This window comes from Plectropomus leopardus, chromosome 15 (assembly GCF_008729295.1).
Source record: "Plectropomus leopardus isolate mb chromosome 15, YSFRI_Pleo_2.0, whole genome shotgun sequence".
In the NCBI taxonomy this organism is placed as follows: domain Eukaryota; kingdom Metazoa; phylum Chordata; class Actinopteri; order Perciformes; family Serranidae; genus Plectropomus; species Plectropomus leopardus.
Window position 1 is genome coordinate 26,127,874 of NC_056477.1, and position 25,985 is coordinate 26,153,858.

Genomic DNA, 25,985 nt, shown 5'->3' on the forward strand with positions numbered 1-25,985 from the left:
TACAGGAAAACGAGTTAAATGTGGATGCATTTCCTGACGCGTTGTAAGCGATACTCATGAAATTTGACAAATGTGAGATAAATATGAACCTAAATAACAGCCATCAATTTGAACTACAATTACGTATACTCTCACAGCAGCATTAAATGTGCTATTTGCTAAAATGTCATTTAAATCCTTCAATTCAGTACAATACTTGAAATGTGCCTTTCTGCAAACCCATCCACTATTCATATATAAATCTATTTTTTGTCAATCTAAAAAAGCGACCTAATCCTAATCTGAGTATATAGATTTTACAATTTCTAATTCATTGGATTCATTATCCAAGCCTTAATTAAACCATTGAAACCTGAGCAAACTGGCTTGGTTTCTATCAAAAACATGGAAAGAAGACAATGAACAGTTTACTTAATTATAAATCTCTACATATGTTTTTTTTTTTCCCCTGTAACCTGAATTTAAATACATACTTATAACAATTATAATTTCAGTTTTAATGATATTTCCCCCTAGTTCTTTGATCATTTTCTTCTTTATTTCATACTAAGTTGCTGATTGCCTTTTGCAAGAAATGTTTTTTTTTTTTTTTTTTTTTAATCAAACCAATTTGCTCCTGTTTCAAAGGTTAGCTTGTGAAAGGCAGCACAAGAAAACCGATCTTGATCCAGGTTTCAAAGGGTTAATGGACATTACCTGGTGGTAATTAGGTTTTTTATAATTGTCACAGTGAATATGATGCATATGCTATGTGTGGTGTGTCAGTGTGACATTTGACAAGTGAATAGTTAATTTCACAAATAAGTGATAACACCATACTTTTTACATTTAATGAGACACTAAATGATAATAAGGTAAGACAGACAGGGATCATGACAAGTTTGTATGATGGATAAATAAATAAATAATAATGGAGGTGTGTTGCATAGGTCCAAGAGAAAGAACATTTTAAAACACTCACTTGCCCTGGAACACGCCTGTGATCTTTTTGTTAATTATATGGGCATTATAATGGACAATCGTAATGGTATTAGTCTTTCCAATCAATTCTGAGTATGAATCCAATGCCACAGAATGCAAACAGACATTATAATCCCTGTTACTTATCAAGGAAACTTGGCCAGGTGTCTGCAGTGAAGATAGTGAAAGAATTTTCAAGAGCCTTTCCCCGATTTCTCTTCCTCTCCAGAAGCCGAGCCTGTAGCTTCCTCATCTGTCATTCAAAGTGGGGAGAAAGAAAACAACAATACCAAATGAATGCAGATGATTGGCCTATGATTTCAATATAGATGAGCCGTGTGAATAATTAAGCATAGGTCTGACCTCCACCACATCTTGCTCAGCCGCTGCCATATGCTCGGCTGCCGTGCCGCTGGGATTCCTGCGTCTCTCCAGTATCTTCTCAGCACGGGCACGGATCTGCCGCTCCAGCTCGCGAGCTGATCTGGATGGCCACACAGGTCAAAGGGCATCATTTCATACAGGAATACTAATTATTAAGATGCTTAAATGTAGCCATAGGTGTCATAGCCTTCAAGACTGGTCGACAGCTGATTAAAAACGCAAATCTATGAGTGACTGTTTCTCCATGGTCGAGAATCATTCTGTCAGTGAAAACAGAAAAGTGTAAGGTGTAATATCTAGCTTTTTTGGGGAAATTATGTAGCTCAAGAAGAACAAAAGAAACTGCTGATGCTGTGTGGTGGGTGTACAGTCTCTCTATGTCCACTAGGTGTCTCTAGCTTTCCACCTGCATCTGCATTGCTCATAATTGGAGACAATGCAAAATGCCATTTGGTGGATACTTGTTGTCCCTGCATCTCGATGGCTCAGGATGTTCTGTATCACTGTTAAAGTTGTACACACCAGATATCCAGAATATAAGAACAAAACATTAGGTGTTATTGATTTCCCTTATTAAATATGTACCCATTACAACTGAGATCTCTGAGACAAACGGAAGAATTTAAGTTTAAGGTAGGGATTTTTAAACTCTGAGATGCTTGTTTAAACCAAATGAACAGATGTTTCCAGTTTTTTTGTACATTCAGTGTGAAAGCTACTGACATGACAAACAAAATAAAACATTTCTGACCAATGCAGCACATCTGATTCTTATACTGGTTCAAGTTTCAGGTTTCTGTGTTTCACTTTTGTGCTTTTGAAAGTATTTTGTTCACCCGGTTCCCATTTACCTTGACCCCTCGCAGTCTGTGATGGACACACCGGATGACTCACTAGTGTCACTGCTGTCCTCCACATAAGGTTTTGAGTCTGTTTCTGCTTCCTGTAACAGACAGTGTTTATTATCACGCACAGCTATTTTTGTTTTAGAGGGCAGCTTGTGTACATGTAGGAAGATACAGCTGTTGTGATGCCAGACTAAAGCCAGATTACATTTGCCAAATTTCACTTTATGTTTCAGTGAATATTTGCACTGATTTTCTGGGTAATGCAAATTTAATAAGCAGCAGCTCAGCTGTATATATGGAAATGCAGCTGACAGTCAAATGACTCAAAAGCATTCATCTGTATCGTGCGTTCCTGCATGTGTACATCGGCTCTGACAGCTATATGTTGCCGCTGTGCGATCAGTGATGCGACACACTCCATCACAGGCGCTGCCATCTGTTGCTCCCCTCAACAGCACCGTCCTCAATAACATCATTAAGGAGCACTGACTCTGGTTATGCCACTACCTGTAAACTCATTCACCAGCATCAAAATGCTTTATCATATTTATTATTATAGACCTCCACCTCCACCCATTGTGACAGAGGTGGTGCTCTACTGCCCCCCTGTGGCTGGAAGCTTGACAGGTGGAAAGTTGTGACGTATCTTACACATACCTTTTGTTTTTTTCTTTGTTCTGCGTGCTTCTTCTGCTCAGACATTTTCTTCCCCTGTGTGATCTTGGCTTGTGTGCGCCACTTCTGAAGAGCCTCTTGGCTTCTGTGGAAGATCCAGATGATAATATAACAGATCTGTGTCAAGGAGAAATGGCCCTTGTGCTAACATTTCTAAATGGTTGCAAAGAGGGCTGAAAAAAAAACATGGACTATTCTTTCTGTCTTTACATTGTGCACATAGTATGGATTCCCTTCTGTTGGTCACTTGTGCAAATGCCAGTTCGACACAATTTAGCCTTGCTTTATGAAATGATATTCGGCCTCATCTTTATTACCTGACCTACGTAAATATTCTGTGCAAGAAATCTAGTGCAAATTAATGCGCAAAATGGAGTGCAGCAGGATAGTCAATATGGTGTTTTATAATCTTGAACTTAAGCTCCCATAAGCAAAATGAACCCTTCAAGACCTGGATCAAATGCAGTTTTTCCGTGACTCGTTCATATGCCTTTGACGAGGATTTGAACGTCTGAAACCTGATGAAATTTCTTTTTTCCAAAAAGACCTGCAAAAAACTGAAGTAGCAACACAGTATTCCATGAATTGTAAAGATTTAGTGAAAGGTGACAAGGAAATAACCTGACAATTGGGGGATTATTATGTATTATTAAAATACAGGGGGAAATGGCCAGAAAACTACATTAATAACTCTTATATGTTTAAAAATATGTTGCAGAAAAATCTCTCTCTCTCTCTCTCTCTATATATATATATATATATATATCACTCTTAAGAACATTTTCATGTTTTTGCTTTTCTTTTTATTATTTTCAGATAATTTTCTTGTAACGTTTTTACTAATTTCTTGGTCATTTTTGGGCTATTGCTTGTTGTTTCAAGTTGCTCATCTCCCTCTTTCCATATTTTGATAGAAAACAAGCCAATTTGTTTTTTTTAACTGTTAAAGGGTTAACTTACTTTCTTCTCTGTTCGAGAATAGCCTGTCTCTTTTCTTCTGGCCTCTTCCGATGCTGGGTGTCAAACAGGGGGATCTCAGGAATTATGCCGGCCTTGGTAGTTGCCTTTTTTCTGACAAGAAAATTGAAACAAAATGCTTTAGTTTTATCGCTCTCCCTAGCTCTGAGTCCCAGTGGAGACAGCCTGGGAGATTTTTATCACTTGGGTCTCCTCTGCGGAGAATGTCATTAAAAAGTGTTTTGCTATCCTTTTCCAAGGCACCATGCCATACGCAACCCCAGACCTCAGCATAAAAGTTATCTACTGAAACGAAACAAATTCACCTCCTCTGCCCTACTATCAGATAGCCAATAACACTTTCAGACTTCATTGCACAGTGTATCTGAACAGGTGAAAAATGATTTATGCCCAGCAGATATTTGCTGCTTGGATACACTGTGCCACAACAAAGGCAATAGTTAGTTGTTTTCTTCTCTAACTGCTCAGTACAAACATATTTCACCACCTTAGAATCTGTTTTGTTGGTTTCTACCTGACATTTTTGTCAAAACTGAGTTATTCATAGAGTCTTATGCTGTGAAAATTTATTATCATTATGTGAGGTGTGAGTTTTTTGTTTTTTTTTGTTTTTTAGTTTTATGAAAGTTTTAGTACAGTGTTCAATAATCAGGAACAGTTTTGTTTTTGTTGAACACAGTCACCATTTACTTCAATTCATTATGAATGTTCGCCTTTTTAGGATTCTAAAGGAAATTCAAGTTGACACATAGTGACTAACTGAACATATCATATCTCATTTATTCAATTGGTCTAAACACTTAGCTGTTAAAATGACAGTTTGTTGTCTTACAGGATGTTATATGTGACTGTTTCTTGGCCAGGACTAGTTGTCAGGCAACCAGCGTAGACTCCAGGTAAGTCAACGGTCCCAGCCAGGAAATTGTCTGGCACATAAATTTAAAAATAAAAAATAGAAATGTGAATGTCCTTTTTTTAACACTTCTGTTTTTGTATGGAATAAATTAATTAGGGAGCTTTGAAGGTTCCTCCTGTTTCCAATGCTTATGCTAAGCTAAGCTCCTGTAGATTCATATGCAAAGTACAGATATGAAAGTGGTATAAATCTGATCTTCTAAGTCTAGGGTAAAATAGCTAATGAGCATATATCCCAAAATGAAAAATTAACTTTATTTCAAAAGGCTCTTCTTCTATTGCCCAAATACTTTTACTCACCTTCTGATAATGGGAAGAAGGTGTGACTTGGGGTTTCTGTCACCCTGAGCTATTGAGCCACGCTCAGCTTCATCCAGCAGGATCATCTTTTGTTTGAGTTCCCTAAACTTCTGCAGCTCGTCCTCATCCACTGACTCATCCTGCTCCTCCACACTGGACCCCATCAGCTCTGACAGCTGGAGCTTCTCCACCGCTGGCAACTCTACCAACGAAACAACCATGGCAGCTACAAGTATAATGTGGGGGCAGCCAGTACTGGCAACAATTATTGCTGGCTGCAGCTACAGTGGCTGCTGAAAGCACATGATGAATCAAGAATTAGTGATAGAATACTGAGTTCTTTTCCAACTGCAGCAAAGATGTGCCAACATTTTACCAACAAACTAATAATAGCAGGTGAAACATTCAGATCTTACTGCAGAGCTGAATATGTGGCGAGTTTTTAAACTGAGTTATAAAAATAAGGAGCTGAATGTAACTTTTACCCACATGGAGGATAATTAGACTAGATATTCCATGTTATTGCAGCTGAAAAAGGCTGATGACAATGCAGTATGTAAATGAATGGTGTATTTTCAAAACGGCTAAAGTTATACTCCGAGCCAGTTACAAGAAAGGAGTTTTCCCCTGGAGACCTGGAGCCCTGCGATCGCTCTAACCTCGTAGGCAGAGAGATAAATGGTTTGATTGAGGGGTTTGGCTCCGCTCATTGTGCAGCAGCAGCCTCTCCTGTGGAGGGCTGTCTTGGGCTTCTCACAGTGATTACCTCCAGACAGTGCTCAGCGACAGAGAGCCCCTGTTTAGAGCCCACAGGTTATCGATCATTTTCATCTGGCTAAAAATATTTCAGCGCTGGAACAGGGGGAGGAAAAAAAAAAGAGAGTCAGCCGAGTGGCACGTGCTGTCTCCAAGGGAACAGAAGTCACACCAGTGAAGTGGTACCAGGGCAAGGAGCTATTTTTGTGTCCAGCCGTCCTATCTTTGACAAAAAGAGCAGATGGCTGGAATGCACGTGCATACTGAGCACCTTGCTGCTGCCGTGTTCAAAGTTAAGGTGCCTTTGACTCACCTGTGGGGCTCTTTCTCATGCTGACTGGCCGCTGAGCCATAGCAGCCCTCAGGTACTGCAGGATGCTCTGGAGCCCCTGGTCCACGATGTCTTGTGGAGGGAAAGTGATGGGGCAGTTCCTCAGGTTCAGGCCTTTCAGAGTAATCACATGTCCTGGGAAAAATGAACAAATAAAGAATCTCTTAGAGCTATGTATACAGGATTTTGCATTTATCTGACACTTATCCAGTTTAATTTACAATGAGTGCATTAGTGGAAGAATCTCACATACTGTGTATTCCTTGTAAGGCAGTAATTATAAAATATGCTGTGGGTGACACATCCCCTCCAATATTCAAATATGCTAAAAACGTCTATCCGATGCTATCCGAAAAAACAAAACAAAAACATGAGCATATATAATCATACTCATACATAAACTTGATAAATTGCCATTAACATTACTTCTGCTCCTAGCAGTGTGTTGTGTGGAAGTGTGGACTCAAGTCACATGACTTGGAATTGAGTCAGACTGGAGTCACAAATTTGATAACTTTAGACTTGACTTGAAAAAATATCAAAAGACTTGCAACTCGACTTTGACTTTAACACCAGTGACTTGACTGATATGAGATGAGTTAAAAACATCAAGACAGGAGATAATTCATTCTGTTATGCTAGGCTATAAGTGAACAGTTATATGCTATAAAAGTGCAAGTCAAACTTATTTTAAGAAATATTTATTATGTTATCATCATCATCATCCATTATTTATATATAAGAAATATATAATTAAGTTCAAACTTATTTTTAACAATTATTTTATTTTATTTTATTTTTTTAATTCATCCATTATTTTTGTAAGTTTTTTAATATTATTAAGGTCAAATTTATTTTCACAAATATATATTATTTATTTATCATAATTGTATTAGAAGTAAAAGTAATAGTAGTAGTAGTATTAATACAAAAAGTATTCATTATTTTTATGAATTTCATATATTCTCACTGTTTTTTTTTAAATTGCATTTAATTTGGTGAGGAATGAATGACTTGTTTACAGCTCAAAAGTCAAAGTTTAAGACTTGGGACTTGACTTGGATCATGCCTGTCTTCACTTGGGACTGGAATTGTTACCAACGACATACTGTTAACGAATATGAAAACAACTTTAGTGACAACAGTAAAAAGGAAAGCAAAATACATGAAACACTATTGTGTGTTTTTCTATTAATAACCACTAGTTATTCACTGCATGTAATCCAGCTCTAAATTTGCTGCCAGTGAGGCTTAGTGAAACTGATGAAACAGGAAGAAAGCTTGTTATTTCAAAGAAAACAGACATTTCGTGCTGCTAAAGGTGCTTGAACTCAACTCACCCAGCTCTAGTGGAAGCTCTGAGATGGGATTTCCCTCCAGAAGTAATGTTTTCAGAGATCTATGTGAATAAAATCAGTTTGTTAGATGACTGCGAGAGCTTTGTCTTGACACGTGTTTAGTCCTTATCTTAACACAAAGAAATTGTACAAAATAGTGAGAAAAAAATCCAGTTTGGCTACACTTTGGAGTCGTGAGTTTGGTTTTCTGAGCATATGCTACCAAACAGAACTCTAAAATAGAAAAGTACCTATCTCAAACTTTTCTGAAATGTGACATAGAAGAGGAGAAACTGTTCTCCCATGGTGGCCAAAAGGATTGGAATCAATGAGAATACATTTCAAAGAGCAGTTGCATAAGTAACCTACCTGTGCAAGCCAATTTCCGGGGGGAGTGATGTAATTTGGTTATTTCTGAGGTCCAGCCACAGAAGGTTTGGCAAGCTGATGAACACTGAATCTGGGATACAGGATATCTGGTTGCCTTCAAGATATAAATACTGGAGATGATACAATGAGCAGATAGAATTATTAGATAAGGGACTGTTTGGTAGGGGAGGGGGTAGTGCAAAAAGGGGGGAGGCGAGCCAAATTATTTTTTAAGCACTCAGGAGGGGTTAATGTTTTTTTTCATTCTGACTTAGGGGAGCGGCATGCAGCTTCAAATGGCTGTATTTTGTAATTGTTTTACTGCCTATATGTAAAGAACACGTGCCTTCTAAATTGGAGGCCTGTTTTCTTTTAAATTGCCCAAATTACAAAATGTATCACAGCCAGAAACTGAAAAAAAATTGGAAATTATCATTGGAGTTTCAAATTTTCGTCGATCCTTAAACACATTATATGGGACCGTACTTCCATAGAGAAACACCCCCCCATTTCATTTCATCAAAATTACTTCATTCTACATGTCTTATGTTAAATGTTGCCAAAAAACAAAACAAAAACATTTGCACTAACTAACCAACATGCACAACAAGAGTGAAAAACAAAGCTTTTTTCAACTCCAGAATTTCTTCATCAAACTTGCAACTTTCAAACATCAAATGGTAACTTTTAAATATCTAAAAATAAATTTATGGTCAAGTAAGGATCATACATTTTCCCCAAGTCACTCACAGAGGTTCAAAGAAAAATATTTGTAGCTTCAGGGAGGGTCAAACAAACAAAAACAAGTCATAACTCAGCTACTTCCTAATGTCAAGTATCTAATGTCAAGAACAAATTATACTAAGATATGAAATTACTGGCCTAATGCTTAATTGTGTGATTTTTTGCTTGAAAAACACAGCAGCATATGTAGCTGGTGGGTAGACGGTGACAAATGCACAGTGAAGTCCAGACTGACCTTTAGTGTGCTATTTTTCAAAATACTTTCTGGGACATGTTTCAGCTGAGTTCTGCTCAGATATAATGTCTCTGTTGAATAAGGCTCAGGGAGCTCCTGTTGCTCAGCATCCTCCGGCAGAGTGTGGGAGGCCTGTGGTTTGACAACACTGTCCCCAAAGACAAAACTGGGCTGCAGGTCAAGAACCTCCTCTTCCTCCTTTGTGAAAGGACATTGTGGAAGTGATGCTAAGATGTTTAGTGAGCACTGGACATTGTTCATGTTGTTCAAGTGTCTTTTGTCCTTGTGTCTGAAAATGAGAAAGTTCAAATTACACTGAATGCACAAATTTCGCCGCAACAGCAGACGCGAGATTTTAACTTAAGAACAAGCAGATGTTAGCTAGCTGTTCATACTTTGCTGCTGCCTAATACATTAGCTTACATTACATTAGCAGACAGTTTAACTGATGCGCAACCGCCGTATTCACTTACCTGGAATTTGAATAAACATACTGGTAGCCTGTGAACTCAACTTAATGTCTTTTTTAAAATTAAAACTTTACAAAATGATAAAATATGACCAAGAAAAACGTCAAGCTAACTTCTTGATACCGCCTTGCAAGTTCGATGTCGTAACCATGGCAACGACGTCAACACAAACTACGGCAACAGTCCACGTGCAAACTAGACGAACTGCATCCGTAATGTATCAACCAATGATTTTCTTGCATAATATGCAAAACGCATGGAAACTTGCCACATTGAACACCATTGCATATTTCATACTGAAAAAAAAGGTGCAGCGATGTAACACAGTAAATAAACCTATTGTGTATGTTGAATACAAAGTGTTAAATCCCTTTTCCCCCTCAGTGATTCGGCACCACCCATCCATCTCTTAATGAGATTGAGGAAACATTCAGTGAGGTTCATTTCGGCTGGAGGTGAGCAGCTCCACTTTTCTGCTGTTAAAAAGCGGTGGGAGCTCCTCAGTTTCTACTGAGCTATCCTAGCTTCACCTACAGAGGCTGGCCCTTCTGTGTTGATATGCATGACAGTCTGTGATACAGGGCTACGTCGACTACAGTCACTGGCCAGCAACTGTCACACTACTCTCACAAGTGTCGAGTTAGTCACAATACTAGTGAGCGGCTTCTGGTTATAAATTTCATAATAAAAGCCTTTTTAGAAATCGTTTGCAGTAAAAGTAAAGAAACGCGGATCGAACTATAGTGGGTGGATAAATAAAAGAAAAAAAGATGTAGTGGAAAACAGTTATTCAATCTAAATCATAATCGTTCGCTTGCATATTTCGTTTGTTGGGCTGCAAATGCCAGTTATTTTCATTGTTGAATAATCTGTCAATTATTCTCTCAATTAATCACTTAGTTGTTCTGTCTATAAAATGTTAGAAAATGAAAAAAAAGTTCAATCAGTGTTTCATAAAGCCCAAGATGACGCCCTCAGATGTCAAAGAAATTAAGTTTGCTGTCATAGTGGAGTAGAGAAATCAAAAAGTTCTCATATTTAACAAGCAAAAGTCAGAGGATTTTGACTGCGTTTTTTTTTTTTTCCCAAAAATCACTCACATTGCTGACACGATGTATTTATTTTTAAATTCGAAGGCCATTTATAGTTGACACCTAATTGATTAATCAATTCAACTCTAATTGTTTGTGAAGACTACATGTAGTCACTGACACATTTATTTTGGCATATTAGACTGCTTTTATGTAACATTAGATTTGTAATCTTAATCAACCACACTGAACTTGCTTAATGTAAATTGTGTTTTTTTAATGTTTTTTTTTAAAATCAATTAATAATAATAATAATAATGATTATTATCACTTCGTGTCAGCAATGTGAGCTGATTTAATGAATCTATAGTCAAACTTCAACGATCAATTCACGTTCTGTAATTTTAGTTTCTCTAGTTGAGCCCAATTTTAGGCGACTGCGGTGGTTTTGAAACATTTGTAAGCTTTTATTTTTAAGGCAACACCGCATGACTTCCTGCTTCCTTTTAGCTAAATGCGGCTAACTCGACGCAGCATTTACTCTGAGCCCCGACAAAACACAAGTCTCTCGGTTTGGCTGGCAGGCTACGGAAGACAACTGAACACTACCACCACCGAGTGATTATATTAACCTCAAACTGCAGCAAACCGAGCAGTCAGTCTTTGTCAAATATCTTACGGTCCGTCGGTAACTTACTACACTCGCTCCCGCCTGGTTCAGAGAGACTTTGAGTCGCGGCGCTTAAATTTTTTCGGCAGAATAGATATCGGATAAATAAAGCGAAATAAAGGACACGGTTTGGGTGAGATGTATGGTTAGTATCACAGTCTTTTGAGGAGGGTGTCAAACACAGAGCTGTAGTTTCTCCTCAAGAGGCGAGGAATGCAATCTGAGCATCAATGTTTCACTGGGGCAAGTGGAAGAAGAGGATGGGAGCCAATAGTTCTTCAAAGAGACCAGTTTTCGACGAAAAGGAGGATGGTAAGTGATGGAAAAGTAAAGCCCGAGTTCCCCACAAACCCTATTAAAAATGACACTGCTTTAGAAGTTAAAGTCATAGTTGTGTGTGTCAGTATTTGACGGAAAGTGTCAATTTTACGCCATTTTTCAGGTTAGCACTAGCCTGTCACATTGGCACAGAGTTGTGCTGTTAAGCTAAGTTGTCAAAGTTTCTGCCAGGATTTGAAATGTTGTCAGGAAGAAAACTGTTGCTGATTTGAATGCTGGAGTTGATGCTAAAAGACTAAGAAGAGCATATTGCCTGCATTTAACAAAGGCTGCTTTTGTGTTTTGGAAATGTCGGAGGCGATGATAAAAAGCTAAGTAACCTTAAATTTGTATTTTCATCACACACAATAACGCCCACATAACGCACACTGACAGCATACAAAGTTTCCACTTCACATTAGCTCATGTGCAGATCAAATGAGAAGCACGAAGTGCAGCATTACCACTCAGTCACAGCAGGAATATCTGCTGCTCACACTGTGAGAAAATACCCTAATGCCTGAATGACTCTTTGAAATGTGGACTATTTGAAGACAGATAGTTAATTGCATAATTAAGACAAGATTAGTGTCATGCATGGAAGTAATGTTAATTCATGATATCTTGTCAGTGTATGGGGGAATAAGCCTTTTGGAAGTGAACCCCAATAAGCCCAGCGCTGAATCACTGCATCTCAGAAATCCAGTGTTGCTACGGAGCTCTCATCGATGTGTTTGGCCAAGTTACAGGCAAAACTTGAGTAAATTAGGTCGTTTCACTGCAGGGATGTGGTCATATGGCCTCTCTCTCCGTCTCTCTCTCACTGTGTGTGTGTGTGTGTGTGTGTGTGTGTTCCTTAGGGCTGCAACCAGTGGTGTAGTGGTAGTTGATAGGGTGGGTGTACCAGAAGGGTAGGTTCCTTAGGAGGAAGTGGGTTTACAATCCTTATATGCCATGCCTTTGACATAAAACAAAGGCATGGCACTTTAATCACAATCACTACCCTCTCTGTGTCTCCCGCAGTGGGTTGCACACATCAACATGCTATCAAAACTCGGGCCGCACATGGTCATGTCTTTCTGTCTTTACATTTTACACTTTTTTGCTTTAAAAATGACTAATAAGTCAAAAAGTTGTGTAAATTATAAAGGCTTTTGGCTGAGGTGGGTATACAGTAAACGGCCAGAAAAAGAAGTGGGTATACCCTGTTTAACCTGCGCAAACCCTCTACTTCAACACAAACGGTTGTTTTCACTATTGACTGCTTTGCAGATTTTTTTCACAGTTAATCGATTAATCGTTTGGTCTATAATATGTCAAATAAATAGCGCAAACTGCTCATCACAGTGTCACAGAACCCAAAGTGACATATTAAATTGGCTTTGTTTGTCCAACCAACAGTTAAAAAACCCAAAGATTCTTCATTTACTATCACAAATGATAAAGAAATGCAACAAATGCCCGCATTTAAGAAGCTGAACTCAGGTAATGTTTGACATTTTTGCTTAAAAAAATGACTACTATGTCAAAAAGTTGTGTAAAATGCTCGTTGCAATTTCTCATAACCCTAAATGACATCTTAAATTTGTGTCTTTTATCACACAGTCCAAAACCCAAAGACTCTCTATTTACTGTTTGAATGACAAAGAAATGCAACAAATCCCCACATTTAAGAAGCTGAACCCAGGTAATGTTTGACATTTTTGCTTTAAAAATGACTAATAAGTCAAAAAGTTGTGTAAAATGCTCATCGCAATTTTCCATAACCCTAAATTACATCTTAAATTGGTGTCTTTTTTTTACAACCAATGGTCCAAAACCCAAAGCCTCTTTATTTACCGTTATAAATGACAAAGAAAAGCTGCAAACTCTCATGTTGTTTAAGAAGCTGGAACCAGCTAATGTTTGACATTTCAGCTCAGAAATGACTAATATGTCAAAAATTGTTCAGAAAGCTCATCACAATTTCCCATAACCCTAAATGACATCTTAAATTGGCTCCTTTTTTTTTTTTTTACAACCAACAGTCCAAAGCCCAAAGACACTTTATTTACTGTTATAAATTACAAAGAAACACAGCCAGTTCTCACATGTATGAAGCTGGAACCAGCTAATGTTTGACATTTTTGACAAATGAATGAAAAAAATAATTCACTTTTAAAATTGTGGGGAATTGATTTTCTTTTGATCAAATAATTGACTTAATTATTGGAGCTGTAGTGTTCCTACATACAAGGAGTAGCTTTCAAGAAATGCTTTAATTCAGATTGCTATCAAAGTGAGTGCTTGTTGAAAAGAATAGGAGTGGCCCTACAGCCTTAAGTGCTGTGTTCTCACCCTTACAGCACTTGATCAAAGCCCGCATTGGTTAGAGTGATGTTCTTGGCCAGGCCGTACAAATTTCTGTTTTTATAGCTGTTCTCTGTAATTAAAAGAGAAGCCTTGAAGCACCGGGCTGAACCTCTCAAGGCTGAGATAGTGTGTTACTCCACTTTGTTTGTGCTGAATTTGAAGAGAGAGAGCCTGCACCATCTTTATTAGCAGACAGAAGTCAGTTTCCATGCGCTGCTATCATCAGTATGAAGCAGGTGCCTCTTATGCATGACCTACAAAAACTAATATCGGCTTCAATTTCAATTTCCTCCCGCCGTGTCAAGAGCCAGTGCAGTTGCATCATTGGCATGGCCGTCAGACCTGCCTCTGTCATAACCACTATCATGCTAGATGCATAGATTGACTGTTCTGTGGTGCAAAGGTCTGTTTGATGTATTCATACAGTGTTGCTATCACAAGGATGTACTCTAGAGTGTGTCCTTTTATGCAGCAATGAAACACTCTTCTTCTGAGCGCATAGTGAACAGTAGGTATGGAGTACAGTGGGTGGAGGGCACATATGCATTAAAAAGAGACAACTGTTAATGTCAGTTGGATCACCTTGAGCACTTGTGAAGCGCCGATTCTGCGTACAACCTTTGTGAGGCAGCTGCTTCTCTTTTACACTGTTCATCTTTCAAAGCGCTGCCTACCACTGATAAGAGTCTGAGCAAACCGCGGTGCACTGCGTAGTGGATGCTGACTTCGACTGTAGATGTCTCCTGCTGCCTGTCAGGTCTCTTAGAAACAGTATCTCTTGGCTTCTTGGAAAACAGCATATGGCCTACATTAGGCAGTAATATTAGAGCAGCGTTTGGCTCAAAAGGCTGCAAACATAATCAAGTGGTCAGGTTGACGTCCAAGCGTAGCTGCCAAAAGGGCTTTTTTGGCAGATAGTTTGATTAGCAAAGGAAGGCTGTGGAATTGATTGAGGTGCACATCCGGCTAGTTTATGCATTGCTTTTCTCACTGAAACTCTTTGACAACAGAATTCATGCCAGTCTGGTCTGTTAGACACTTTAGCACGTCTGCTATCATCATTTGAGAGAAGTCTCTTCTTTTTTCTTTTGGCTGCTGAATTACTGAGCTTACTAGCTTGTTAAAATTCAAGATTGCTGGACTTTTTTTTAGGCCAGGTGGGCAACCAGCAAAGACTGTAGAAAGCAAAGAAATAGTGCAGCATATAAACCACATATACCCACAACATGACATTTTTATGCCTCAGTTTTTGTACAAATCAAACAAATGAAATTTATTGTGATTTCAATGGCCATTCAAGATGCTCCCAGGTAGATTTGGACAGAGCGAGGCTAGCTGTTTTTTTTCCTTGGTTGAGCGTTTGCTTTAAACTAGTGCTGCGTGATTTATCTAATCACAATTGCAATCGCGATTTCAGACTGTGCGATTACATAACCGCATAAAAGGCTGTGATTTGCGCATTAATGGAGTAGGATAGCCTGGATGTGGAAAGTCCACCTGCAGTGAAAGCCAAGAAGAAAACTTTAGCCACTTAATGGAAAAACTTGCTTTTTTTTGGAAAATATTAAGTTATTTTGAAAACAGTACAGTAAAAACTTAAGGTTTTTATTTTTCTTATTCTCCTTAATATTTGCATGTTGTGAGCTGAGAAATACACACTTGAAAACTATTATTATTCTCTGCATTTTCCTTGATAACCAGGAAGGATAAATCATTGAGAATTATTTATTTTGACGGAGCATTTCTGTTTTAACTGCTGCAGCATTTAAAGCAGCACTCATTTAGTGAGGAAGCTCACAGACCAATCGCATGCCTTTAATCATCTATGATGCTACTCAGCCAATCAGATCCGTGCATTGCAATAAGCACTGTGATTCAAGAGAGTACGATACACATGCAGTGGAGACGAGACTAGAGACAACAGTGAGAGAAAGAAGAGAAAGAAGAGAAAAGTAATTTCACATGTTGTAAAGAGGGAAAAGTAAAGTGAAAACAGAGCTTTGATAAAAAATGTACAGTCTCTTACATGTTCATTCTTTCCGCGTCAGCTCAAAACCAGTAAGTCTCAATATATGTCCCAAGTCTGTGGTGATTGTTGAAAGCAGCAATGTGAAGCGCCACTATGAGACAAAGCACAGAGCGTCTTTTAAAGCAAACCTACCCACCCAAATCCAAACTGGGAGCACAGAAAATGAAATATTTTATATTAATCAATATATTTGGGAAATGGAGTCATACAAGGTACAGCTTCAACTTCATAGCTACCACACAGACATGATGATGATGATGATGATGATTTTTTAGAAAAACTAGCAAAAAAATAAATGAAATTTTGTGTAACTTTTTTTGTTGTTGTTTTCTAGCCATTAATCACACGACCGCTCAGATGTATTGTGTGACCCCTGATTGGGGTCTGGACCCTGGGTTGGAAATCACTGTTTTCCAAAATGCCCTTAGTGAACAATGATGAACTATAAGCAGTTGTGTGTCCAGAATCCTACTGTGGCACAATGAGTTGATTATTTGTTTCAGACATTTTGGAAGTGGAAATGGCAAACAGTTGCTTCAGCCTTTTAATTGGAAAATTTGGATTCTTGGCTGCTGGTCAGACACACAAGCGAGCATGAGACTTGGTTGTTGTCATTACTTAAAAAATTTCGTGGATGGAACCACTTGTGGAAATGATGAGTAAATTAACCAAGAAAGAAATCGGTCATTAATTGCAGCCGTAATGTAAATGAGGTTCACTCTAATGACTATTAAGTTTAACTTTTAACCAGACTCCAGACAAAGCAGCTTCGCTCTCTCCAAATCCTCATCTGAACTTGGAACAGCACTAGCTTGTCACTTTTTTGAAAGAGGGCACTTGTTGTGAATGTGCTACAGTGTTCAGGAAAGAGTGCAGAATTGACAAATGCATGCTTTAATTGAGCATGGGCACGGATTTAGTGTACTTGTTATTTTTGCTCCAAAGGATTTACAAAGTATTGGAAGTGTGGGAGTGCTTGTGCATGCAGGAGATGCTGTTAATTGTGTTGCCTGTTTATTGTGTTGTTACATTGTTGTGTGCATTTGATCATCCTTGTTAAGCCAAAGGCAAATTTCCACTTCTGTGGACGATAAACTTCTATTCTCCATGTAGGCGTGTATGTGTGTGCCTGAATGTCTGAGTGTGTGCGTGACTGCTCTTCCCGTCAAGGATAAGTGTATGAGGCAATGAAAGCAGATTTGGTTGAGGATAAAGATAGACGCAGAGAGAGATGGCTGATTACTTGCACTGAATACTGAGGCGCTCACTTTCTTTCATCTCCGTTACAGACTCTCACTTTCTTTCACTCTCTTTATTCAACTCAACTTCATGGCCGCCTGCAGCTACTGGCCGCAGCAGAAGGCCGCTGTAATTGGTCTTAGCAGTGAAGTGCAATAGGTGGGGAATACTGTCCTGGTCATAGCAGTAACTTCTGATGGCAGAGCGTGGACTCAGTTCAGACGGTTGGGTCTTTCTCTTGAAGCAACTTGCTTGTGATATCATCACTCTTTCAAAATACACTTATAATCAAGGGCTCAATGATCTGTTGACAATATGGTTATGAGATTTTCCTGACCAATATTCAATTCATGTTGCAGTGATTTTCTATAAATTAAAACAACAGACCTTAAATTGTAATCTGCTTTGCATAATCATGTTTCTCCATTTTTGTGAAATTAGATAAATTTAGAAAAAGCAAAATCTTTCGAAGTTGAACATCTGAAAAAAGCTTGAATACAAAGTATTCTTTAGAGTACAGTTACTGAAGGAAGTTCAAATGACAGTTAAAATATACAAACAGACTAAAAAAAACCCAACAATGACACTGAAGTTGAAGTTTAATGGCTGTATGAAGCTGAAGTGTCTATTCAAAAGTAAGCCGAACGTTATCATTTGAAGCTTCATTTCCTTTTAGCACTCAAAACTGAAAGGAGTTGAAATGCATAAAGTTTCTCATTTAGTTTAAGGTCAAGCGCTGAAAAGAGTTGAAATGTCTGTGGAGTTGATAAAGTGATCTGGAACTGGATGTTGAAGCCGAAAAACTGAAGAGCATTCATTTCAGTTCAAGAGTATAAACTGAAAGCAGATTTCAGGTTAAGTGTCAGCTCAAGTGCAAGCATTGAAAGCATTTTGGGTAAACTCTGTTCAATGGAAGTTTTATTTTCATCAAAGGTGAAAGCCTGAGACTTGAAAGAGTTTGAAGTGTCATTGGAGGTGCATGCATTAAAAGGAGTTGAGATATAAGTTGAGGTGTAATTGCCGAAAGGAGATGAACTTTCAGCTTAAGAATTAGAAATGAACAAAGTAAAACTGTCAGTTGTTGAGTAAGAAACGCTTGCTACTTGCAGGGTTTTCTTTTGGGGTGGGAAAAATCACTTAAAGATGACATTTTTTAAACAGTATTTCAATCATCTGTCAATGCCTGAATTGATGTAATTTAAATACAGAGCGGGAAATAAGTTGCTGATTTTACTGAGGTAGTCTATAAGTAACATGATGTCATATCTATTTTAAGAAAAACAAAGCCAAAGCAAGGAAGCAAATCAGGGAACGGTCCGAGGACAGATCTTCAGTGGGGGCTTTAGTGACTTGAATTGAGCCAGAGCAGACTCCCTGCTGGACCAGCAAACTTTCTGTTGCTGCTGTTACACAGTTGAGACCCAGTCTAAGTTTGTTAGCAACAGGAGCACAGAGGGGCTACAGGGAGCACTAGCTAGCTAATTCATGTCTCATTTGTTGTCTGATATAACAAGTGAGAGTGGATGAGGAGCTGCTGGGCAAATCAATGTGCATCATGCAACTCTACAATGAAGTTTTTACCAAATTATATAGTGAAAACAAAGCAATAAGAAAATCAGTAATGTTAATATTATGGTGGCTGTCACAAATGTACCAGTTTAAGTTAAATTGCAAAAGAATAGATGTCGTATTCATTCTGTTGCACTTTTAATGCTTCACAGGAATAAAATTGGTAAACATAAGATTGTAAAAACAGTTATTAGTTTGTTTACCACTTCTGTGCAGTATATGATAGTGCCGAAATAACAGTGGGAAGGACTGACATGCAATGTGCATTGCATTTTGGAAATGTGTCTCATGATATTCAGCCTCAGGAAGTGTATGATTTAACTTTTTACAACAAAAGTAAAACAAAAATCCCAGTAAATGGTCATATGGAGTTGCATTACTCACAATCCACAATCACAATATACATATCAAATCCTCACCTGAGTATCTCGATAGGATCTAATCGAGTGATAAGCATATCAGCCTTAGATTTCTTAAACACTGACAACAATTCAGCTCACATTTATTAACACCAGATGTATACTAGACATTTCTCAATAAAATTACAATCTAATCGCTGCATTTAAAAGTGATGCTTTATTTATGTTAAACAGCAACATAGTTGTCCACTTGTGATAATAATGACAAACTGCTAGTCAGGTCTGACAATGTTTTTACATCTGACTGACAGTACCTTCTGCTACTGACAGCTTTGCGTAGGCTCTATTTCACAGCAGGCATTTTGACTTATGATAGGAAAAACAGGTGTTACTAATAGCATTAATGATGGCTCCTATTCAATTGTCCAATCCGTAAGTCATTACAGTGTGACAGAGAGCCAGCACGCACAATACCAGGACCCTGACACTGGAGCAGCTAAACAGAATTCACCTCTATTTCATTTTATTATTTCCACCCGTGCTATTCTGTTGTTAAAGTCGTGACATTTCACAGCGGCTTTCATGAAGAAGGCCTTCTGTGCTATCAATGGGTTGGGTTTTTTTTTTCAAAATTTTCCTCCACATCAGATACAACACCTCCTAAAAGCCGTTGACAGTGCCTCTCGTGTACTTTTTGTCCATCTCTCCACTCTTATGTAACCTTGTTTGCTTCAGGTGATGTGCAGGTGATGACAGTTGTAGCAGCTCTAGTGCCAGGGCGTCTTCAAAGAGATGAGCTCAGCTTGATGCTGTGGTGACAACAGAGGGAAGAAAGGTCGCTTTTCCTTGTTGAGGTGTGTGCGCCTGTGCAGGGAGGAATGGATTAGGGCGAGGGGAATGTAATTGAAATCGGCTTGGAGGAGTGAGTGTGGATTCTCTCACACCTGCTGATTGTTTTGTCTTTATTTTCTGCCGTTTTTCCACACCGCATTTGCACTTGCCCAACCTTTTAGAGAGGTTTATTGTTGACCATAAATCCGCTCATCTTTGTAATGGGAAATTAAAGACTGGAATTGATAAAGAGGAGCATCTGACAAAGCAAACAAAGCTGTTACCTGTAGGCAGCCTTGCAGCAGCAGTTAGGTTAGTTCAATATTTGGCTCTGAGGTCGCACAGTTCTTTCATGGAGAAATATACGACTGCTTTCAGCCCGCATTCAGTTAATTCCCAACGCTTCGATTACTGAACGAGTTTCATGACAGAGGGAGAGAAGAAGCACTCTTGCCTTGCCAGTTCCTGCAGGGAAACGTGAATGCTACTGTAAGTACTTAACTGTGCCCACACTTAAGCAAACCTCGTAGCGAATGAGGAGGATGCAGAGGATAAAGACTCGGGTCGCAAATCACAAGTCAACACAAGTTGCTTGACAGACTGACAGATGTAAACTCTCAGTAGTTTATTATCCCATTCATTACGCAGGGTGTGTGCATGTGTGTGTGCATGTGTGTGTGCGTGTGCGTGAGCGTGTGTGTGTGCGTGTGTGTGTGAGAGTGAGACAGTGTTTGTAGGGAGACCTCTGTGCAGTGTAGTGAGACAAATTCAGGGTTCCTACTTTGAATGTAGCAGCCAGCCCAGACATTATATCCCATGGAAACCAATTAAAACCTGCGTTCAGATAATCTCAGCACCCGTGCATTGTTTCTATGAGAAAACTGTTTCAGTGCTTCAAATTTAATGGGTCCTCAATTTCAGAAATAGGTAGACATTTTACTGGTTGACATGATAGCTGACACTGGCAGATTAAATCAGCTGCAGCTCGATAATAAACTAAGCTTAGCTACATGAATTTGGTGAAAATGCCGCCTCTGGTGAGTTTTTAATGTTTCAGGCTAACTTGTTAAACCCTGTTTAAACGTCTGTATATATATATATGTATTGATGACTACATGATATTGTGAAAGACTGAGGCTAAAGCTTCATGGCAAAAAGTCAGAATCCTCACTAGTTAATGATCAATGTATAAGACACTGAAGTAAAGAAACAGATTTTAATCCTTGTACTTTTATTTGTAGTCACTTTAGTTTTTTTGTTTATTTTAAGAGTGGAAAATACAGGCACGACTCCTCAAACTCTTCACATACCGAGTGTCCTTACTCCTTCAACTTGTGGAGAAATCTTGACAGACCTGTCGTCCAATGCAAGAACAATTGTAAATTTCAGTATCGTACATTTCCACTAGTGATAAATGAGTTGTTGATATCAAAAATGAACATTTTTACCAGTGAGAATTGAGTCGTAAACAATAATTAGAATTACAACCAGTCAAAATGACATTATGGCTACGTCAACTTGGAAATGCAGCACATCAAAATTGAACTGCAGACAAATCTCAAAACATTTCCATCAGTAAGAAATGAATTATTGATATGAAGAATTAATGTTGTGACTAGTAAGAAATGAATTGCATATACCTTTAAGTAGAATTGCTACTAGTCATTTCATTTTATTATTGATATGTTGGCTTAAATTACTAAATCTGGAAAAAGCAAGTGATATTTACAGTTGTTGTTATTGCTACTGATTAAATGTTAAAAGGGCTTATCATATCTGCTGCACCTAGTTTCAGTTGGTAAGCTGTTATTTGACAATCATTTTTGGGGTAGGTGTAAAGCCTGCAGTCAGTTCCAATGATTTATTGATCTATTTGATGATGTGTATTAGGAATTCCTTTGTAATAAGAAATTCCATTACATAAATAACATAATCCACAACCATTTAATGCATAACAACTTAATTTTTTTGTCCATGTTATTCCAAAAGTCAGCAAACTGTTGAACTTCTCATGAAATGACAGCATATTTTTTATGGCCATCCGTTTGAAATGTGATTTTTCCCAGGAGGCTATATGTAACTGAGAGAATAAGGTCAGAGGAAGGTGACTCTGCTCTTCACTGTGCTGCATGAGGACAGGACTGCCGGTTTGTTGGCCAGCCTTTTTAATGTCAGACCACCACATCACAAACCACCACTGTACGTCTTTATGTAGAGCTTTGAGCTCACGTGTATTACCAGAGGCTTTGTCACACTCATTATGTTTACATGCACACACGAAACAAGGTTGTTGGGAGAAATCAGGTTATGGTAGGATATCAGAGCGTTAACATCCGTGTTGCCGTAAGAAGCCATGTTTACATGCAGTCAGTCAGTAATCTGATTTCTCCCCTACCCCAAAGTTTTAACCGCGAGCTTGGATTGAACACCTCCCCTCTTTGAAGTCTTTGTCACGCACAAGTGCTTTTGTAAGAAACCTAGTTACTGTGTAAGTGTACACATGGCTTAATCCCTTACCCCAATTAAAGAAACTGAATTTCTCATTTACATGACATTTAAAATCTCAGATTACTGCAGACAGCCAACAGTAACCATGTTACTTGTGCACATGCAGACACACTGACTCACTGGTGGCACACACACACCATATTCTCATTCTTGAAACGCTCTACAGTGAATGGCCGCTGAAATGTGACACTATTAAATCTGGCAGATGCTCCTCCTTTCCAGCTGCCCGTTAACACCCCAGGGGAGTGTGTATGCAAACAAACCTCCTTCAATTCGTAGATCGGATGTCTATAAAAACAGTCACACTGCTACTTGCAGGTGTTAAAGGAAACAGTCGATTTCAAAGAGTTAGAAAAAGGTGTTGTGTAACAATGTGGGGTTTTGAAAAGTGGGGTTTGGGCTGAGGCATCATGTGAGCGCACACCTGACTGGTGCACTGAATATACAGCTCTGGTGCTTGTCCTAAATACCTGTGAGGACTAACAGAAGTCAGGTGTATCTGGGCCAGAGCACAATGTGTCCCGCATGTGCTTCAAATCGGTACTGCAAAGGAGAAAGAACTAGGCTGGAGTGCTCATTTCCTTTCACCTTAAACGCACTCATAAAGGCAGTGTCACACATGTCATGCAGCAGCTCAAGGACAGTTTAGTGGTATTCTGTCTCTTCCAGTGGTTTTAGAACAAAGCTGTTTTTCTTTGTCTTGTACTTCACTATACTGATGCTAAAAGCCTTTTGTCCTCTGATCAATACATGCATACAACACGTCTGCATATTAGACATTTCCCTGGAAATGATCTTAAATCGGGATGCTATTATGAATAATTTGTGGTACATCAACACCGTCCCGCTGAAGCATGCACTGCACTTCCCTGTGTTCATTTGAGGACAGCTGGTGTTGAAAGTGAAGATGCATTATTTAGCCCTCACTGTACTTTTCACCTCGGAGGGGCTGAAAATAAAAGAGTTTTTCCAGACTCAATACCTGAGCAGTATAGAGCTGGACCGTATAGAACTCTATTTACAGTATACCATAACGATCTTTATTTTCTCTAAAACACTCTTTGTGACTGCTACTCCTCCTCCTCCTATGCTTCTACTGCATTCCCTCCCACCACCTCCCACCAGGCTCTAAATAGATCCCTAATGTATCTCTCTGTGAACAGTCGAAAGGTTACTATGGCATTTTAACCCTGTAGCGTGGTCTGTTTTCTGCACCGCAGTGTGTCATAGCCTAGTGGTTTGTGAAACCGGGTACACCCGAAGATGCACAAGGATGGTGGGAGCAAACGATCTTTATTTTCTCTAAAACACTCTTTGTGACTGCTACTCCTCCTCCTCCTATGCTTCTACTGCATTCCCTCCCACCACCTCCCACCAGGCTCTAAATAGATCCCTAATGTATCTCTCTGTGAACAGTCGAAAGGTTACTATGGCATTTTAACCCTGTAGCGTGGTCTGTTTTCTGCACCGCAGTGTGTCATAGCCTAGTGGTTTGTGAAACCGGGTACACCCGAAGATGCACAAGGATGGTGGGAGCAAATAGGGTTATGTGCTGAGATACACTTCCTAATTGGAAAAGCAGGTTTGAAACATATCGGAAGCAGGAAGTATAGATCCACTAAACAGCTGTCTACATACGTAGGTGGATATGCATGAGTCAGTGCATGTGTATATTGTTAATAATATAGTGGAAGGTACATTTCCTGCAGCATTGTATACAAATCCTACATTTTTCACAATGCCCTAGGATAAAGCTAGCGCTGGTCTGTCTGACTCAATTAAAAACAAGTATGAAACAGGGGACATTCATCTTGTGCATGTTCAAATAGAGGATAATGATATTTATTTATTATTGTATATTTATTTTCTGTGAAAAATGCAAAAGACCTTATCACTAATGAAAAGTGTGACCCCCCCCCCCCCCCCTCCCCACTTAACATGCTTTGGTGTCTTTGAATCACAACTAGGGATGTGAATTTTTAATTAACTTACATATTTTAGTACTTGCATAAACTTACTATTGAGTACTTGAAAACTCAAAAAGAAATTTAAATGTGAGAATAGAAATATAAATTGGCAAACAACGGAAAACAAGTGCAAGTTTAAATTTATTTATTTAACAACCAGGCTTAATTTACCCTATAAAATAAAAATAAAAAATCAGCCAAAATTTGTTGTTGCGGTTACATAGGTTAGACACAGCGCCTCTGGAGTTCAGAGACACTGTCCTCCTGGTCAGTTCAGTGTCTGTCCAGTTAACACAAGCTAACACAGCAATAGCGCCAAACATCCAAGCCGTTAAACAGTACCAACAAACTCGCATACACTCAAACAGCTCTACTCTCTCATTAAACCTGGTAATAACCGTTAGGTAACGTTAGCCGTGTGATGCTACAGTTAGCCTTGTCACTGTGTGTGTGCAGACTTTCCCCAACCCCTTCCCAGTGCAGAGCTTACACTCCTGCAGCAGTAGTCTGCTCACAGCTCTACAATAAGATTTGTATCATCGTGCGCATGCGGGAGGTTACTCTTTACGTTGAACAAATACTGACATCCAAATGAGTAGTCTGCACTCAAATACTGATGCCCATCCCATCAAAACAAACATAAATTCTTACCAAAAAGTATTGCAAAACACCCAATGTTTTAGTCTCTTTGTTTCTCCAATAAAATGGAAAGAATCAGAGCCAAGATTTGATACAAAGCAGGAACCAGCTTTGTTTGTACCTTCAGCTTCAATGATTCTGCAGCAGCTGACCTGGTTTCAAGGTCCTGGTTTGGGATGATGACCTTTGAGCAGTCAGGCTGGGCTGTGCAATAAATCCATTGCTCACTGGAGTAGCTGGCACTAACATTGGCCGGCAGTGTAGACTGTCTGTATTGAGTGACCTCAGATATGAGAAAGAGCCATAGATAGTTCAAGTCCAGCACAATGCTTTCCCTGTGTTTTATTAATGAGCCAAAACATGATGAATACACAATGTGTCGATGCTTGCCCAGGAGTTGTGAATCACAGTGAATTAATTATGCCAATGCAGGGACAGGGAGATGATGTGGCAGCACTGCAACGCAACATAGACAGAGAGAAACACACACACAAACGCACACACACACAAAGGGACACATTGCTATGGTAACCTCAGAAGTTTTCACACGGTCCAGATGATGTTTCTTTGTGACAGTGCTGTGCATGCGAGAGTCCCCATGCTGCAGTGCAGAATTATCCTCTGAAGTGCTCTCGTCTTGCTCCCTCCTTGTCTTGACAGCCTTTAGATGTACGATGCAGCCTCCCGTAGTGATTTTACTGTGTGTAGAGGTCCAATTTCACTTCTCCTCTTTCATTCTCAGCGACATGGCTCCCTGTTTGTGAAGATTTACTTGACATCTGGGCAGCTTTTTCATAACTCATTCAATTTTACGGCAACACAATGTTGTGCATACTCACACATACTGTACACAAAGTTTCTGACTGACTACATTTTATTGCAACGGCGTTATGACTGTGTACATGTTTGTGTTTGTCACAATGCATGGGAAGTACTTTGCAGGTGGGTGTCCTGTGTGACGCTGTAGGCCGACCAGTGGACGTTTTATTATTCCATCAGGCAGTTCATTGGAAACATACGTTACTGTATAATCCTTCAAGAATTGAAGCTCAAAACTATTTGCAATTTGCTGGTCTGGCTAATTTACACCCATGTGACTTAACAAAATTCTCTGTAATTCTGTTCTAACTTCCAGCTTTTCAGGCTTTATTTGTTGCTGATGTAATTTCCA

General features: G+C 39.0%; 2 protein-coding genes across 2 annotated transcripts in view; one reads left to right on the top strand and one right to left on the bottom strand.

The window, feature by feature from the left end:
• Positions 1-1,099: 1,099 nt before the first annotated feature.
• On the bottom strand, positions 1,100-9,093 carry LOC121954886 (leucine-rich repeat-containing protein 27-like). The gene is made up of 10 exons (XM_042502624.1): positions 8,833-9,093; positions 7,854-7,984; positions 7,488-7,546; positions 6,130-6,282; positions 5,061-5,262; positions 3,828-3,938; positions 2,850-2,952; positions 2,196-2,287; positions 1,324-1,444; positions 1,100-1,213 (listed from the first exon to the last, which is right to left on the bottom strand). The coding sequence occupies exons 1-10, from the start codon at positions 9,091-9,093 to the stop codon at positions 1,100-1,102; spliced, it is 1,347 nt and encodes a 448-aa protein (XP_042358558.1).
• A 1,797-nt stretch (positions 9,094-10,890) lies between these two features.
• Positions 10,891-25,985, top strand: part of LOC121954685 (serine/threonine-protein kinase 32C-like) — a 92,572-nt gene continuing 77,477 nt past the window's right edge. The window contains 1 exon segment of the mRNA XM_042502350.1: positions 10,891-11,315. Coding sequence (XP_042358284.1) covers positions 11,234-11,315 — 82 coding nt within the window. The 5' untranslated portion in view covers positions 10,891-11,233.

Coding starts and splice junctions, on each gene's coding strand:
- LOC121954886 (XM_042502624.1), bottom strand. CDS start 9,093: ATGAACAATGTCCAGTGCTCACTAAACATCTTAGCATCACTTCCACAA. Junction 7,547..7,853: donor CCGGAAATTGGCTTGCACAG/GTAGGTTACTTA, acceptor TTATTCACATAG/ATCTCTGAAAACATTACTTC. Junction 1,214..1,323: donor CTGAGCAAGATGTGGTGGAG/GTCAGACCTATG, acceptor TTTGAATGACAG/ATGAGGAAGCTACAGGCTCG.